General features: G+C 31.8%; 1 protein-coding gene across 1 annotated transcript; it reads left to right on the top strand.

The window, feature by feature from the left end:
- The first annotated feature begins 1,332 nt into the window (after positions 1-1,332).
- LOC139491467 (uncharacterized) lies at positions 1,333-19,131 on the top strand. Its single transcript, XM_071279172.1, has 7 exons — positions 1,333-1,789; positions 4,617-4,757; positions 7,549-7,696; positions 9,539-9,799; positions 12,391-12,614; positions 15,139-15,667; positions 18,937-19,131. The coding sequence occupies exons 1-5, from the start codon at positions 1,413-1,415 to the stop codon at positions 12,574-12,576; spliced, it is 1,113 nt and encodes a 370-aa protein (XP_071135273.1). The 5' UTR covers positions 1,333-1,412; the 3' UTR covers positions 12,577-12,614; positions 15,139-15,667; positions 18,937-19,131.
- The last annotated feature ends 810 nt before the right edge of the window (positions 19,132-19,941 follow it).

Genomic DNA, 19,941 nt, shown 5'->3' with positions numbered 1-19,941 from the left:
GTTTGTCAATCCCGTTATATTTCAACATAATAATCCCAATTTCCCGTGGCTAAAAACGTGGCTTTCCCGTATCCCAATGTTTTTCTATCCCGAATTTCCGATCTTTAAACAAGGCAATCCCGATTTTCCGTTGCTAAAATCGGCCGATCCCGGTGTCCCGAAAATGGTCTAGTCCCCACCCAATATAGGTCATATTATTTATATGTATCTCTCATGCATTATGGTATGCCTATAGATATAAATAAATAATCTAATTTAGGTTATATTATTAACAGTTCTGAGACTCTTAAATCTATTATATCGATGTTCTTATAGAACATAAAGCAATCACCCTTTTTTTTAACGTTCAAACATCAAACACCTACATGTATATTTACTTTTCTCTTTATTCATCATGATATGATATAGGTCATATCATTTATATTTATATAACATCAAGTATGTTATACATGTACTAGGCCTATTGGTCATAAAAAAATAACTAATTTGTTCATGACAATACTTCACAATGAAATACTGGCTTTGAAAATAATTTTTAATCGAATTACTAAGTTACATAATTTAAAATAGTACACAAGCATGCATTATGCACATTTTTAGATTTATAATTGAAATAGTTTTGTATAGCAAGGCATTTATAGTATTACTGATAGTGAGTTTCAATTTTGCATAGATACATAACAAATGGTTTAAAATTATATTAAATAATTGTCAAACGTATATATGTTTCATTGTACATTATAACAGGGACTTTAATTAGTATAGAAAGTCCCTGATTATAATGTACGAATATAAGTAATGTACTGACAATCACTTATTTTGTAAATATATACATAGGCAGATGTCGTAGGACAAAAAATCCCATATACCTTCTCATACATGAACATATGTTGATAAACCCCCATTCGTGAGACAAAACTCCATGACAATCTGTCTGAAATACTGTCTCAATACTTGACTTACAAAATATAACCTAAATATTATCTCCCTTTAACAGGACAAAATTTCATACTATTCATCTGTGAAATATTGCTGTCTATAAACAGACAAAGTTTCACTATGAAAATTTGTCCTTCTGTGACATTTTTCCCGTGAGGACTTCATGATACTTAGTTATGAAATATTGTCTTGTGGAACAATATTTCATAGGACAATATTTTGCTTTACATGTATGCCAATCGGGGGTATCCACGATTCTAGTGACCCTCCAGAGACATATAAATGTATTATATGTCTCTGATCCCTCGCAGTTAGCAAAGGGTGGTCCAAATAATGGAGGAGTATATCAGTACGTACAAGAAATTTGGATAAGATCTTTCAATCGTATTTGCGTTGATTCCTTTCCCCTTACTTTTATATTCCCCTGTAAGAAAATTCTACTTTCGCGTCCTTTTGAAAAGCTCTCGTACACAATGTCACTTGATGAGATATCTTGTGAGTCAGCAGTTGTATCAGAACCTCCATACTCTTTTAGATCGAGCTCGTCTAGTATAGATGCAGAGCCATCATTGGACCCATTGGTATGCAGATGGGAACGAAATCATTTGGAGAAAAATTTGCAGATTTACTACCAAGACGATTACATGGAGTCCCCATCGATTGTGTTCAGTAAAATTAATATGGGTGAGATGACTAATGAGCAACATGACTACTTTCAAAAAGTTATAGAATATTTACTTCCCATCGACGGTAGAATTGCAACTATCGATAGATTTAAACACTATCCAGAAAAGTTCTTGACAGTTTTAGATCAGATCTCTGATGAATTGGGAACAAAAGAGCCAGAGGAGTAAGTTAATTCACGCTAGTGTATTATAAAGTCTTTATCAACATGTCCATGTTTATGTTAAATCTTTGCTTCTAACAAAAAAATATACCATCAGGGATCTCCATTCCTGTTTAATGATGGCGCCCTGCCAGGCATCGTTCAAATATCTTGCGCCATCGTTCAAAACTGTTATTGTTTTTATAGCCCAACGCCATTTTAAAAAATTATAATCAAATGCATATGTAATTGCATAACCCTTTTTATTATAATCCAATACCATCACCATGAATACAGTTCTAACACCTGAGGGATATCTGGATTAAGATCACTAATCACTTGTACCTCAGCTTGTACAGGTGATTAACAAACCAGACAGGAGAATACTATCTGAAGAAAGACGATTCATTTTCTAAGTTAAAAATATGCAAATGCTTATGATAATTAAGATTAATTAATAAAGTAAACAGTTTAACGAGTTGAACATGTGCTTTTATTTTGACTTACATTATATGTACGCAATCAGCATCCCCCTTTTTTAAGAAGTAACATGTTATCATTTGAACTTGAAATTATTTTTAATTATGGAATTTGCACAATTTCTTGTGCTTGAAATTTTTTAATAAATTCCATGTTTATTTGGTATTATAAAGTTTTGAGCTGTTCATAACCCTTTCCATAAAATGTATTTTGTATAGATAGTGTTGTGCACGGCACAGTGCTGCAGTGCATTCTATTGAAAATGTACTATATATATCTTCTTTGGAATAGAAAGTGTTGTGTGCAGCACAGAACATTAAAGTACAAAATAAACATGGAATTTATTAAAAATTTCAAGCACAAGCATTGACAAGAAATTATACAAATTCCATAATTAAAAATAATTCCAAGTTCAAATAATAGCCTGTGAAGCACAAAATAAGACGTAAAATATTAATATTATTTCATCACAAGTAACTCAAGTACTGCTTATACAATAATATTGAATAACTTTAAAAGTTAAAAGCTAAAAACTAAATTATTTACTGTGAAGAAATACTGTATCTTTATTCTGAATTCATTTCTTAGTTTACAATCAAATTGATACATGTACATCCACGTTTCCGGTTTATTCAGACTCGAGAAAGATGCTTTTTGCATAGCATCAATTTGCTAGATAAAAATAATAAAGTCATTAAAAACTTTTTCGTTTGTCAACGTTTTCTCTGCATTGAAATCTCTTCATCCTTTTACATTACCCATACGAATCGTTTTGTTGTTGCTGCAAATCAGCCATACCAGTAGTCCCAGATTACTCTGACGTCCAACGGCTGTTTTGCCAGACAAGCTGGGGCTGTGGGACCCCGGCCCCAGCTTGTCTGGCAAAACATGAAACAGCTGTTGGACGTCAGGGTAATCTCAGACTACCATACTGGAAATGGGTTCATGACTTCTGAATTTGACACTTGTCGTGAAAAATAAGCTCCACATGATTTTTAACCCGCATAACAATTACCCAAAATAGCAAGAACACTACATGGGGACCTTCATGACAGCTTTTGGTCATTCTCAACTACAATGTAAGGGGGGACCATGAAGGCTTGGTATTTGGATGGTTACAAATGGCCAGTGATATTGTTTGCCTTAAATTAGTGGAGAATAAAGGCTTTTTCCCCTGGAGAAGAATCCCAATTTGAAAAAAAAATGGCTTTAAATGATTCCCAAAAAGACAACTTTTTTCCCAAACAGTGCAGTCTCAGTAGTAATTGTGCATGAATACAAACAGAAAAACACTCATTTAAACAATTTTCTTGCCTAAAATTACTATTTGTGCACATTTGAGGGTCTATTTATGTATCATTACTGATAAAATGGGGTCTTATTTTAAAGCAGGGTTTGACTCTTGAAAATGGGTCTGTAAATTGAAGTTTCGGTCAAATTCATGGTTTATTCTAAATTTCCCAATTTGATGAAAATGACGCATATTTTCCCAATAAAAAAGGGTAGAGGTAGTTTTGAAAAAAGCCAACAATATCACTGATGGCAATTAATGAAAATATTGATACTTCCATAATGAAAATTCAACTAAGTATTATTAATATAGGAAATGAATTAGCATTTTCACGCTACACTTTATGGCGTAGACACGGTTTGTGATGGTGAAAGTTCCTCCATTGTTCAATTTTCATCCATATAAATCCCTGACCATAATCTGATAATCATGATAATGGTATGATTTTCCATGAGAAAACTACATAATGTACCTACCAGAGACCAGATACAATGTAACATGGATTCAAGCAACTATAAGCCATAGTACAGCCTTCAACAAGGCAATGACTTTTACCACACAGTAAGCTCATTTGAACCGATTTTTATAGTTTGTTCTTATGTTGTACGTATACTCTTACACCATGTACACAACTGTCACAGGTACAATGTAAGCAAGTTTTTGAGATGCAATATTCATACTTCCAGGCAGTCTCACTAATTAGCATGATTAGCGGCAAGAAGGATTTTAGCGACAAGAAGGATTTTAGCAACAAGAAGGATTTGAGCGACAAGAAGGATTTTAGCTGGAAAACTTAAATCATACACTTTATGGGAAAAACTCATTGGATACATGTGTATAGCAGTTTGGCAAACACCAATTTTTATTATTGAGAAGCTTAATATTGCCATAAAAATGGAACATGATTCAAAACATTCACCTGAATTTTACAAAGTTATCTACCTGTTGTGTTATGTACCACCTTAATCCTTAAAGGCACACAATACATGTACATAGTTAATTCATGATGGTCATTAAAATATGGAGATACAATACATGTATTAGTAGTTTATTTATTGGTTTAGGTTTGTTTTTTTGCAGGTTTATCAGGCTGAGAGTAATGAAGTTTCTAAGAGTATTAACAAATCTTGTCAGGAAGATTAGTAATCATAAACAAGTTTATGAAGGAAGTTTCATCAAGCTATTAGCCAGTTTTGCTGAGATGTGTTGTTTACATTCAGAGTAAGTCCACATTGCATACCATACATGTGTAAAACAACAACAAACAAATATATACAAAATACAAGGGCAGATAATTCTATATGATCTGCAGATCTACAAATACTAAAATCAAACTAGTCTATCTATTACATGTAGATGTTTTTCCCTGACTTTACTCTTTGATAGACCTTTTGCAGAAACTGCTTTCTTAACCTTTACTGTCAGATGATCTCCACTTGTTGATCCCATATGCATGCATGTGTATGGCGATGAATAGATCTAACTCAGATATATATTCATCGGGATACACATGCATGCATATATTATGGGATCCACAAGTTCCAAATAAATTGAACCTGGATTGAAAAACAAATACATGACTGGTTATCATGTATCCAATTCTTACGCATACAAAAAATGAAATATGAGTTAAAGCTTGGAAAATGATAGATTTGAATAAAATTTCATTAACGATTTTAGCACATTAAGGTCATGGCAAAACATGTCATTCAAATGAAAACTCTGAAGCTGCAGTGGGCTATGTTTCTTGTATGCCTCAAATTTTGATAATTATTGGCATATATCTCATTAAAATGAAGTTTTTGAATTAAGTAATATTTCAAACATTTATTTCATATATATTTTTCTACTGATGGGGCAAAGCTTATGTTTTGATTTGCTTAAGGACAGTCTATTTGAAGATGTGTGTGATAAGGATGATTGTCATTTTAATAATTATTGATTTCTGATCACCTATCAGCATGTCATGATGATCAGTGTCACCAAAAAGATAATGATGATAATTGTATGATATGTGACAAAAAGAATAGTTAAAATCTAATAGCATTAATTTTAAAGTATCAGCCATTTTATTATTCTGTCAAACATTTCTAATTATGAGATTAAATGTGATTAAAAAAGATATCTATATAAAAAAAATACACCCTTATTAAAACGTATTATAGAACACTCGTAAATTGTCAATTTGTATATTGATGTTTTGTAATTTGTCGATTTGTTAAATGTCAATGTGTGAAATGTCATTGGTGATACGTTTAGAATATGCATATTTTCCAACTACCGTCATCATGGTCATCAACAATGATCAAAGTTATACTTTCATATACACAATTTCTTAAACTGTTAAATGTATGTTTTTAAACTGTTTTACAAGAAAATCAACAGTTGTGTCTTACTATTTACTTTACGGATACACATATAGTGTTTACATATTTTAACCTGCAGCTCAATGACCATAACTACTGGTAGAAGCTTCATTGATGAATTTATCCCAAAACACCCATCTATAGATGGACTGGTCTATGATAAACGAACTCCACTCCGCCCTAGTCAAGTGAAATAAATCAAGTTATAGTAGCCAATAAACAAAACAAAAAGAAGATATAAATGGGCTGAATTATTGGTTAACAAATGTGCATGATGTATGAAATGTCATTTTATCTATATTTAGAAATAGAAAATCTAGCTTTATATATGTTGGAGGACCCTTTTACCTTTTACAAAAAATGTAGCACTAAATTTAAAAATTAAAGAAAGGATGATTTGCATTCTAAACATACTAAATGCAATAATTGTGTGTAGCTATTCCTGCCATACATGCCATAGAAGAATTATAGTCATATTCAAATTCAGTGATTCTAAAAATAAACCCAATAAGAATTGTGCATTTGCCAAGAGTTTTATGACCCTTCAGTAGATTTCTCTTGTTTAAGGGAGTACCCAACACTTTAACTAAAACAGATTTGGATTGTTTAATTTTTATAGAATATGTTGACAAAAATATAAAAAAAAATCAAGAAATGTTAACCCCACTTTTTACAGTATTTATTTCATAGCAGTTTGACAAACACTAATTTTGAAATTTGAAAAACTTGATTACTCTTAAACAATAGTATGTGTTTATAATTTTAAGTTAAGTTTCTACAGAGTTATCTCCCTTTTGCATGTAACTGTTATGTGTTCTGTAGTCTGTACACCCTTAATTGCATATTGCATATATATAAAAACGTGTTTGTTTGTCTTCACAAATACTTCAAATTCAAATAACAGAGTTGATGACATTAGTGATTTTTCTGTATTTTTTTGGTGATTTTCTGCAAATTTGTTATATGCTTTTGAGCATTAAGTTTGGATGTATTGATATAATCATTCTTGCTACTGTATCATACATGTAGGCATGCATGCTATATAGGCCTTTAACATTGCAAAAATTAGATGCTTTTCATTTGTCATGGAAATAATTGCTGCCATTGATCACAATGTTAATACTTTTTTAAAACAAATAAACAGATGGAAGAGTATATTTTTGCAATCCTACATTGGTCATTGTTTTTGTAGATATCAATAATTTTGTCAGACTATGATCAGATGATAGAGTCTTGTAAAACGTTGACAGAATTTTTGTTTGGATTAAGCAATGACAGTGTACACACTACACATGTAGGTGTAATAATCCTACATTGGTCATTGTTTTTGTAGATATCAATAATTTTGTCAGACTATGATCAGATGATAGAGTCTTGTAAAACGTTGACAGAATTTTTGTTTGGATTAAGCAATGACAGTGTACACATGTAGGTGTAATATTTATGAATCAAAATTTAGAAAATTGTGTGTTTTCATATTCTAGAATTTTACTAAAAGATGTACGTAATGTAGTAAAATGTATTGTGTCAACAATTTACACTTTAACACTGACAGCAGCCATTTCTTATCATGGTTTCTGTAAAACTATTTATGAGTTTTTAATTTTCATGCAGAATTTATTTATATACAGAATTGTTTTCTTCAGAATTTCTATATCTAAAGCGGATGAAACTATCTGGGAAAATTTACATGGAATCGATAGAGTTGTCTCTAAGCCTGATATACGCTTGTATAAACATGGAATAACAACAACGCCAGAAGTCAGAACAAGTGACATGGTTGTGTCTGTTAAAGTAAGGTTCACAAATATTACAATCAATTGTTCCATTTTCCAGCAGTATTTTTTTTCAGTGCTTTAAATTTAAAAATCAGAAGATGTGGTATGATTGGCAATGAGACAACTCTCCACAAATGAAACAGAAGTTAATAACTACATTGTACATGTATAGGTCACCGTACAGCCTTCAAAAATGAGCAAAACCTACACTGCATAGTCCGCTATAAACATAATAAAAGGCTCCAAAATGAAAAGAATTCAAATGGGAAAAAATGGCCTGATTTATATTAAAGTTAAAAGTTCAGATGCAAAACAATGATCATGATGATCTTCGAAAAATCTTATAAGGACTGTTTTAGAGATTAGTAACCATTTCTGTTACATGCTGCAGCAGAATTAAATAAAGCTTCATTTTACATAATTAGGTTGTTAAAGCTCTTTACAAAAATGTTAGAATGAATTTACAGGATTTAAATACTGTAATTTAGAAATAATGGCATGCATTAAGTATTGCCATTTTGTATCAAAATGTGAGAATGTATGCAATTGGCCGTTTCAGAATCTAAAGGACTATGGGTAATTTCATTGTTCGTACCCCAAAATGAAATTAACGTCATGTCATTGGATGGATTTCCATTGTTTAGGACGTTTTTAACCAATCACGACGTTTTGGTGTACACTTTTGAAAATATTACCCAGAATCCTTTAGATTCTGATAAGGCGAATTACAAGAAAAAGCTGTATACAAATATATGTATAAGAAACATACATGACATAGATGCCAACCCCTTTGTAGTGCAATCAGTAAACAATATTAGAGATTTCAGTAATTTGTGATTTTCAGTAATCACAGTAATTCATTATTTTTTTACCATAATCATACAATAAACAACTAGATGCAAAAAGACGGACAAATTATTTCCATTATCAATAACAACTTAAACTGATGAGCAAGTGAAGGCTTAAAGACTTGTAATAAAACATTGGCTATTTTAATTCCTGTTTGTTTATTTTACAAATAGTATTAGTATTGATTTTGTAAGACAAGGAAACTCCATGGAATATTCAGGATGAAAATGTTGTCCCAATTTTATTTTCTGTGCTGCAGAAGCACTTGTCCCTTCTGATGACATCATGAAATCAAATACAGGGGAATATAAGTAAGAGGGAAGGGAATCATTTCAACTATTCGGATTCTAATAAGAAATGGATGAATCCTACTTAACAGATAGAAAGTCCTGAGAAACCCGAAAGTGTTTTGAACATGAATTCTGAATAACTCAAACACTTAAGCTTCTACAATAATTACCTACAATCAAGCATCAAAATGATCACTACATTATCTAAATTTATGACAAAACAAATTCAGAACCTGAAATCTGTAAAAATAGACTGTTGCTGTTACACCTTAATTTGGGCTAAAAAATTGTAATAATTATGGACAAACCGTAATGGTTGGCATCTATTAAGAAATCAGAATGTTTTTTTCTTATATTTTATTCTTATATGATGGTATGATACAAAACCTCTAACGGGAGGGATTGTGCTTGACTTTCATATGATGAAGACATAATCTTTCAATTTGTTTAATAGAGGTCTGGAGCTGTCTATAAGATAATTTTACAAAGTTTTACTTTATTGACTTTAAAAAGATAAAATATGACTAATGCTTGTGCTTGGGACATTGGACGTCAGTCTGTGTGTCTATTTATAATGCAAGGTATATGTAATTCTTGTAGTAAAATCTTTATATATTAACAGACTTTCAACATATATTCAGTCATAAGTAAATTGTTTTCAACCATTGTCCTGTTTCTTGAAAATCTTATAGTTGTGATTATTTCAATTTTATTTGTAGGTAAAGAAAGTTTTCAATAAAAATCCAGAGGAGTTAGAGAGGCAACTAAGACTAATGGAAAGTACTCACTTAAGCAATTCCTACAGCTCATTATCCAGTAATCAAAGTGATGATGGAAGTATTCCAAGTATAGAATTTGATTTGAATAAGGAAGTGTTAGGTCAGCATGCTGGGGAATTACTCTTAGATTTATATGAATGCCGTAGACGTGGTGACGTACCAATGCTGACCATGCCTGGAATGATTGTAGATGGAACAAAGGTATTTTACAATACTGTGTATTCCATATTATTTGTAGGGTACCAGCTTCCATTCCATATCATTTGTAGAGTACCATTTTTGGTTGATTTCTTAGGTATTGTCCAGGTAAAACTATGAAATCATATGTTCATGAAGAAGAAAGGAGTAGGCCCAGTAAGACCCCTTTTTGGTCCCAAAATATAGCAATTTTACAAATTGTTTAAATGTAAACTTTCAACTATGTTTTGGAAAGTTGAATACTTCTGTTATATAGATATGTGTTGTTTTGACAACACAATACACATGTATCAGGTACTAGTCAAGCATCAGTAAGTCATGCTAAATTACTGAAATCTTCAATTTTAGCATCTGTTGTGAGCTAATTTTTTTTAATGCTTTTTGTCTCAAATAGGAGTGGCTGCATTTGCTTTCAGTCTTAATACTTAAATGTATATTGTATTTGATAATTATACATAACATATACATTATATATAAAGGTTGAAATAAACATGAATGCGGCCACTTTCATTTTTGACATAAAAACATCTGAAAAGTGACATTTTATGGTATATTTGATAGATTTTCATATTTAAGCTTTAATTTGGGCAGCTTTAATGACTAAATCAGTTCAAATCTTCACATCAACTAATTGAATCCACTGAAGAAGAACTTAATGTTAAAAAAAATCTTTCATCAGATAGATGTACCTGAAATTTTAGACTAAATTAAACATACACTTTTTCTATTATCAAGTATACAACTTTCACAAATCATCAACATGATCAAATCAAAAATAAAAATTAATATTAATGAAAATTGTTGCCACTTTCTGTTTAAGAACAAATATGAAAACATAATCAAAAACCTGAAAACACTCCAAATGACAAATGAATGAGAGTCAGTGGAAAGAGGGATAACTCTAATTGTTCACTTTAACTTGTGTCTATTTTTAATTTTATTTTGATACAGACAAAATCTGAATTAAAATCTAATTACCATTTGTCATAATCCAGATAAAAAGATTTTCTGAATAATGTTTTTCATATTTTAAAACATTTGATTTTTGTTTACTAAGAACATTGAAGAATGCTTCTCCAGTGATCGGGAAAGTCGAGCGCCCTGCGCCTATAGCGCATATCGACCAGAAATGGCGCATAGAGTGACTTATGTAAGCGCCCACGTGGCGCACGATATTTTTCACTTCGTTTCGATACGTTTAGATATCGTCAAATGGATTTCCGTGCCGCCATGTGTGTGTACACAACTGTGTAATGTTCCTCCAATGATAGGAGCACCTATATATTTTTGGGACGTCTCGGGTGTTTTCCTATGGAAATAATAGAACCATGGGTGTAACTGATTACCCAAAAAACGTAATTAACCATCATTCATGATGATTTTTTACAACCTTAAATTTGTAAAATTTGGCTAGTACAGACGAGATTTGTCTCTAATTATTATCTTTTAACTTAGTTCAGCTTGCTACTTTTTCGTTGAAAAACCCCAAAGCCTTTTTATGAATATAGTTTTTGTCTCCATAAAAGGCGACTAACTGTCCTTGTCATTTTTTGGTCTTTGGCTTGTTTTAACATTTTGTAAACATGCCTTCAGCGAATTGTTGTTTTGTTTTATCAATTAATGATACTCTCTACTGTTATTGTTGTCATCGTGATGAAATAATAATAATACAAGAAGTGCAGAGGAAATGCCTAATACGTCCTCTAATACGGAACGTCGGGAATAAGTATGGTATCGACGAAGACCCAAATTTAATGTAAAAAAAACCATGCACACGAACAAGACAACAGTAGCAGTTGTAGAAACATTGTAAATAAAGGATATCTTAAATATTATCTGGTTTGGAAGAAATTATTTTACATTCTTTGTTGAATTGAAATAACAAAATCACAGGCACAATATCTATAATATTATTTAAAATCATAAAGGGAAGTACCACCATCTCTTTAATTTGCCGAGATATACACTTTTTACTTTTTTCACTGTAGTCAATTCAAATGGCCCATTCATTTGACAACATGGCCCATTATTTTTTGAAATGGCCCCTTGAATTTAATTTTGAGGGGCCCTGGGCCCATAGAGAAAAAATCCTTCCAGATCACTGCTTCTCAAACCAGATTCCAATGATTTCAAAGAAAGACTGCACATGAATTTGTTCAACTAAGTTGATTGTGTACAGATGCAATTGTTCTGAAGTGTCTATTTTGACCTCAGTTTCATGGTTCTGCAACTTAACAAAAAAAGCAACTGTGTATGTAATAATCTGGCTTTGAATAAGTCCAAATGTAACTTTTAAGTTAATTTACTGTTCATAAAACTAAGTATTCCAAACACTTAGGTTTTCTAACCAAGGCATGGATTGCTCTTGCAATGCCATGTGAGCGTGTGACTTCTTAAATAGTGCATAATACCTTTTGATTTACCCAATGTTTGCCAAATTCCAATTTGAATTAATGAAGGTCAATAAAACGGGAAACTTGTATAAGGCAATGGATATTTTTGTAAAAGGTTCATGTAGAATTTCTGTATGAAATTTGAGTAGTATGTTTTGAAGATTCAATTGTGAAATTTTATTTTCTGTTGTAATGTTTCAGGTATACATGACCTTATTGGAAATATCAAACACTCATTTTGGAAAGATAGAAGGAAATCAGGAACTTACCCCTCAAGACAGAGCTACAATTTATTACTCTAAGCCTCTTAATATACTGCAAGATGATGAGCGTAGTATACTGATGGAAACTTTTATTAGACTAAATAATATTGAATTCAATACATGAAAACAAACATAGGAGGAAGCTGTTAGTTTATTGTACAGGTAAGTTTTTAATATTCAAAGCATAGTAGTTTTATATTTTATATTTTTCACTACACTTTAAATGATGATATGCTATTTTAAAAGATATATACTGCAGCTGTGCTATTTGAGCAGTCAAATTGCATTGACTGTATATTTATATGTGATATACAGTCACTGACCGTGTATCACCTTGTTTATGACGTTGACAATGTTTTTCCGTAGAGTTTTATTTATGACGTCAATAAAACATACAGGTTCGCAGCAATTTTACGTTGTCCGCTCACAATTAAAGAATGACGGCTTTTATCTTAAATACTTCATTTTGAACAAATTTATAAGAGTTTCAGTATATAAAGAAGAACCATACATTGTCTTGAAATATCAATCTGTTATTTGTACTCGGCTCGAAACAGGTAGAAATGCTCGGCACAGCCTCGCTTTCTACCTGTTTCTAAGCCTTGTACAAATAACATTGATATTTCGAGACAATGTATGGTTATTCTATATGTATACAGTTATGAAACCTATGTCATGTTCTCTTCTGACTTCAAAATCTTGCCTTGCGTAATTCAAAGATCAGAAAATCTTATCACAGCCAGTCCATTTTCCTTTAAAAAAAATCCTCTTTATTTAGGGATATGTATAGTTGTCCTAAAATTTATTACTATGTATTAAGGAGGTTTGCTACTCAGTTTCAAAGTAACAAGCATTTCATTTATCACTAGTATATATTGATGGGGGATTAATAAAGGAACCATAAAAGCCAAAAAAATATCTAGGTCAATGTGCTTGTTTTCGAGATATTAGACATTGAAATTTTGGCGGGAAAATGTTTTCTCTTGATTTTTCATAGCTTTATCACTGTCAGACAAGTTTATGTTCTCAAAAACTATTAAAAAATAACAAGGATTTTATAAGACTTTTACAATGGCTTATAATTATACATGTAAAAGATTTATAAAAAGAAAAATGGGGTTCAATGGGCATAAATTGTTAAGGCATTCAAATGGATAAAACCAGAGGATTCTGAAAATCTGACAAAAATCCCATAACATGATCCTATACATCAAAAACACAGTCACGTCTCAGTCATTACAGCTGAATGGACGTGCTGGGCCAGCTCTCTTTTACCCGCTATCTTCGATGAGGGTTTACAGTTAGATATCAACGACTTACTACTTAAGATGACAGAAACCAATCCATGCCGTACAGATAGACGTAGTAGTTGGCGTACCCGCGTAAACATGCACTCCAAAACCATTGTATCATGGGGAGTGTTATGCCGATTAACGTCCGAGGGCTGTATCCTAGGCTGTTGGGTGATACGACCTTCATTTCACTGCCTCACGGCTTTGGTCCTGATAACGCTTCCTGTCATCTTTCGAACTACGTCCGAGATCATCTACCAGTACTCCATCATCGAGGCTAGCGGGCTGCCAAGCTGACCAAACTGGCCCTGAAAGCAGCCGTTAGTGAGGAAAAAACAACAAAATAGTCAACAAACCAAAAACAACTCACCAAAACCAAGATGGCGGCCTACATATTGCGACCTCCACTACTTGTTCCTGACCCATGGCAGGAACATATGATAAAGCTCACCAAATGCCTTCGGGCACCGAGCCGACCGTGCGAGGGCTGTATAGCCAGTCAAGGTCGTTAAACACTTCCATATATATATATATGATCCTATATGTTTGTTTGTCTGTTGGTTCATCTGTAGTCCATTTGTCCAGTATCAGGTGTGCATGATCCTATATGTTTGTTTGTCTGTTGGTTCATCTGTAGTCCATTTGTCCAGTATTAGGTGTGAATGATCCTATATGTTTGTTTGTCTGTTGGTTCATCTGTAGTCCATTTGTCCAGTATCAGGTGTGAATGATCCTATATGTTTGTTTGTCTGTTGGTTCATCTGTAGTCCATTTGTCCAGTATCAGGTGTGAATGATCCTATATGTTTATTTGTCTGTTGGTTCATCTGTAGTCCATTTGTCCAGTATTAGGTGTGAATGATCCTATATGTTTGTTTGTCTGTTGGTTCATCTGTAGTCCATTTGTCCAGTATCAGGTGTGAATGATCCTATATGTTTGTTTGTCTGTTGGTTCATCTGTAGTCCATTTGTCCAGTATCAGGTGTGAATGATCCTATATGTTTGTTTGTCTGTTGGTTCATCTGTAGTCCATTTGTCCAGTCTCAGGTTTATTTATTTCAAATCATTTTGTTTAAGGTGGTACCTAACACTACAGGGAGATAACTCTGTAAAATCAGCAGAACGTTTTAATGACGTTGTGTTCATAAGGGAATATTAAGCTTCTCAATGATCAAAATAAGTGTTTGTCAAACTGCTATATAGCCAGTGTAATTTTTCTGATTAAACGGTTGGTTCAAATTTTTTGAAATTTTAATATTTTTGTCAAAGGGTCAAAGTAAATACTTTGTCAAAATTTTAAGAAAATTAAACGAGCCAAATTAATTTTAGTTGAAGTGTTAGGTACCACCTTAAAACAGTAGAGATAATCAAATTGATTATTAACTTTTTTTGTAGGAAGCATCAATTTTAAGAAATTAAAGAGGAAACCACTATCGAATTTCAGTACAACATTGAAATTCATGATGGGAAGATGACTCAGGTAAAAGGTATCTTATAAGAAGAAACAGGAACTGATGATGGAGTTCTTTCAAATGGACAGAGGTTCATTCACTATGCTATGTAATGGGTGTCTTAATAATTTCATACCCTGTTTGCCATATAACGGAATAATAAGCAGATCCAGTTGGATGTATGTACCTTTCCCTAACTGAAAAGAACACTGTTTCAACAAAGTTATTATGTTATAAGGTATTAATTATTGTGTGTAGAGGCAGTGGCGTTTAACACATGGCTGACATAGATTTTTCCAATGCAGTTTCTGAGTGATACTTACAGATTACAACAGATATTTAGTGGTGAATGAGACAATGTTTCTATGTTGGAGACTATTGACTTTCATATTTAAGATACAATGTATATAAAATTTTATTTCTGATATTTGAATAAAACAGAGTATTGTGTGAAGTGTGCATGCAGAGGTACAGTACGGGTAGGGACTTATTTTTATGGATGTCTTAATCCGTCTAGTCGGATATGAATAATCGGACATTTTTATGGTAGGTAGTATGTTCATTAAACAACAGATCCAGGTGTGAATGGTCCTTTCATCTTAATCCGTGTTGCTAAAATTACGGTTCACTGATTTCAGAATCAGATTACCTGTAATTTTAACCTCTCAGTCACTTTATTGATTATATTAGTTCTACATCGTATTTGACATAAAATATTTTTACAGGTGAAGTACTGGAGAAAACTTTGTTTAATAAAAATAGCCTATTTTTGTTAATTATGGTTTTGATATTTCAACTGTTAATATTTATTTTCTTTGTTCCTAAAAATTATTTTTATTTTATGTTCCTTTTCGTTTGTTTTTTTTTTTTTTGTATCTTTTTGTTATTTGTTTGCATAAATTGTTTAAAGTCATATGAAACGAGTGAGTGGTGAAAAATAATGTTTATCTAATTCTTGAACCAATGCATGTATATATCATAAACTTAGTCCTCTGTGCACGATTTTATCATTATTTTCGCAAATATATCATATAATCGTCAATTTTTTTCTCTCTGTTTGTTATGATATAACAAATATGGCTGCTCATTAAATGCCGTGTTTTGAACCCGAGTTTTACCGATTGTCACCTTATAGTAAACAAATCACAAAAAGCATGGGTATTGAGCACGTGTTTAACATGTATAATAAGATATTTGTTTATTTCAATGACAGATCCATGCGTATTGCGATCACCGGATTTTTACGAGGAGGGTTACGCTCGGGTCACTATGCATACGGAAAATATGTCGGCGAATTGCTTCCTGGAAGCAAGCAATTAAAAATAAGTAAACTTCTTTTAAATGTGGACAAATTAAAGAATTTTCCTCAGAAAAAAGTATATGTATATAAGTTGTATAATGAAAACTATCCAATTAGTTATATAAAACATATGCATACTTTTTTTTTATTTGAGGTTTCTTATGACTTTAAACATATATATTTTTACATGTATTCTATTTCTTGAAGCTTACGGTTATTTTTATTTTACTGATTTATTTTCCACGTAAATCCATTGATTAGCAGAATGCTATCTCAAGTGCTGCTGCATACATTTTAGTTTGACGCAGTCACATGCAAAATATTTCTAAAATTTGTATTTAATATTCAGTCTGTTGTGTCAGTTCCGAGATAAAAATAATTACAGTGAGCAACACTTGTATATTATTAGTAGCTTGATGATTCTTTGTAGTTTTTACTTTTTACTGTAAACAAATATTGTCCGAAAGTTGGAGATGTATGATTAAAATAGAACGCAAATAATAACACTAGAAGAAAATATTGATTCTTCCCGGGCATAAGTTTATTTTAAGATTTCCGTGTTTGTTCATTATGCTAAATTAATATAATTGATCTGCATTTGGGGGTTGGGGGTAAAAGGGGTCCGGATCTCGAAATCCCGGGCTTAAAAACACGAAGTCACAAGGTCCCGAATTTAAATAAATTTAAATCCCGACTTCGCGAAAAAAGAATTCCCAGATCCCGAAAGGGTTAATCCCGAAATCCCGAACTTATTTGCATAATATTAATTTACGCACAATCCATATAACAAAGGAAACTTGTATGTTATATTTTTTATAGCAATCTAAAAGAAAAAATTGCCGTGAAAAGACAATTCCATGATACACATATCAGTGATCAACAGCGTGTGCACGTGGTTGAACTTTAACTTGACTCAACTCACAATAATATTGAATGCTAATAAAAGATATTAAAGATCGATTTTGTCCACTGCACGAGATTTTTATATGGCGGGAAATGTCGTAACAGTAAACACAGGTGACCTTACTGACCGACCGTGGGAAAATTCATTCATGATTAAATTTGATGTGGAATGTCAATCATTCCACGACAGTATTGTGTTTTAGTTTTGAGGCTCTTGATCGATTTACCAGAATAGAAATTTAATCGATTTACATACATGTATAATAAAAACACGATTTAGTCTTCTTTAACTATTTTTTTGTTTTATTTTTATCAGTCATTTCCCGGATTCCCATTTAAATAATCTATTTGGAGACCTCCTTTAAACCTCGGAAATAATACAACATCGATTTAAAAAATCAAACTGACTGCGCGAGCTTTAAAATGACTAGAAGTACGACGAAAAAGTAAAGACAGCTGATCATGACTAGTAGGACTAGCGTTCAACCCCATTGGGGTATAAATGTGCATTTAGTCAATAAACTAGTATATAAGGTTAAACTTTGATTTTCGTGTATCGATTTGATACAATTTGTAAAATATATTTATAACACCCGCGATTTTCATAAAATATTTTAGATATGAAAATAGAAAGGCATATTATCTCGAGTGTCAACAATTTTAAATAAAATAAAAAAAATAGGAATCGTAATATGATCTCGGCGTTATAAATATTGTATTAAAGGAAACCAATTGTTTGACTTTCAAAGAGATTAACGGGAAATATGTCAAAATAGAAAGCATGAGTGATCTGTCTGACCAAAATGTTTCACTTGCGAGAAATGATTGACAGGTGTGAATAGATGTAGAGGCTCCGACGGGGAAAGTTGTATCAAAAGGAAAGTAACTTAATTCACAATGCCTATATATATTTCATAAATACGATATGTTGGCCTTATACTTAAAATTGAGTTTCTTATAATAACATATAAAGGAACAGGACGTTAAAAGCCGGAAATAATATAACCATCAACGAAAACTCGTATAATTTACGGGATTGAAGTCTCAACAATTTGATTTAACTTTTAACAGTCTTGGTTGTTATTAGGCTTATTATTTTGAATTAGATGAAAAATTTACGGTTTACAAATACAAATACAAAATAGTTTATTTGCACAAAACTATTGAAATAATTGGCAACACAATATATTGTTAAAAATCGTCTTTATTTCATTTTCAAATTATAAAAAAATTAAATTATATTTAATTTTAATTTTTATTCTTATATTTAATTTTAATTTTATTTCTTATATTTAATTTTAATTTTAATTCTTTCTCTTTGAATACAAAACAATATTTTACATTTATCTATCCTCCATAAATACTAATATATCTGTACAGGTAAAATTTAATTCTAATCAAGCTGGTACAGATTGATTTACGACCTTCCACTTGGATATAGCACAGCAGGTGTTTATTACACTGGGACAACTGTCCGACCAGTCTGACATCTAGACGGATTAAGGCATCCATAAAAATAAGTCCCTACCTGTACTGTAGAACATAAAGAATATATATGTTCTGTAATTATTATTAGACTATATGACATTGCATCTTACAAAAATGCAATTGAAGTTGCTGTTTTATATATTAGTCTTGTGTCAAGGACTTATTTAGCATTTAGGTTCAATCTGAATTTTTGCATTTGGTTAACGTTGGTCAATGTCATTTAAGAAATAAATCATTTTAAACTTATGTGATGAATGATTAATTCAATACAAAAATGGTCGGGTGGGTGGCAACCAAATGTTGTCCGTGCATTTACTCATGAACCGTTCAACCAAAGCTTTTAAAATTTTGAGATTTTGTTACTGATGACAAAATGGAGGTCAAGTTGAATAATGACGATTTTGACTTCTACCTTTCAGGAGTTATGGTTCTTGAAATATTGAAAAATGGTGTTTCCTGTAGTGTCCGTGCATTTTTGCATGAACTGTTCAACCAAAGCTTCCCAAATTTTAATATGTTGTTACTGATGACAAAATGGAGGTCAAGTTTAATAATGACGATTTTGACTTTTACCATTCAGGAGTTATGGTTCTTGAAAGATTGAAAAATGGTGTTTCTAGTGGTGTCTGTGTATTTACTCATAAACTGTTCCACCAAAGCTTTTCAAATTTTGATATGTTGTTACTGATGACAAAATGGAGGTCAAGTTCAATAATTTTGATTTTGACTTTTACCGTTCAGGAGTTATGGTTCTTGAAAGATCGAAAAATGGCGTTTCCATTCATGTTGTTGCATTTACTCATGAACCATTCAACCTAATCTTTTCAAATTTTAAAATGTTGTTACTGATGATCACAAAATTGAGGTCAAGTTCAATAATGTTGATTTTGACTTTTACCGTTCAGGAGTTATGGTTTTTGAAAGATCGAAAAATGGCATTTCCATTCATATATTGTTGCATTTACTCATGAACCATTCAACCTAAGCTTTTCAAATTTTAATATGTTGGTACTGATGGCAAAATGAAGGTCAAATTTGATATTGACGATTTTCACT

This window comes from Mytilus edulis, chromosome 10, assembly GCF_963676685.1.
Source record: "Mytilus edulis chromosome 10, xbMytEdul2.2, whole genome shotgun sequence".
NCBI classification, from domain to species: Eukaryota; Metazoa; Mollusca; class Bivalvia; order Mytilida; family Mytilidae; genus Mytilus; species Mytilus edulis.
Note: the sequence above shows the minus strand (reverse complement) of the source record. Positions and strands in the feature narration are given on the sequence as shown.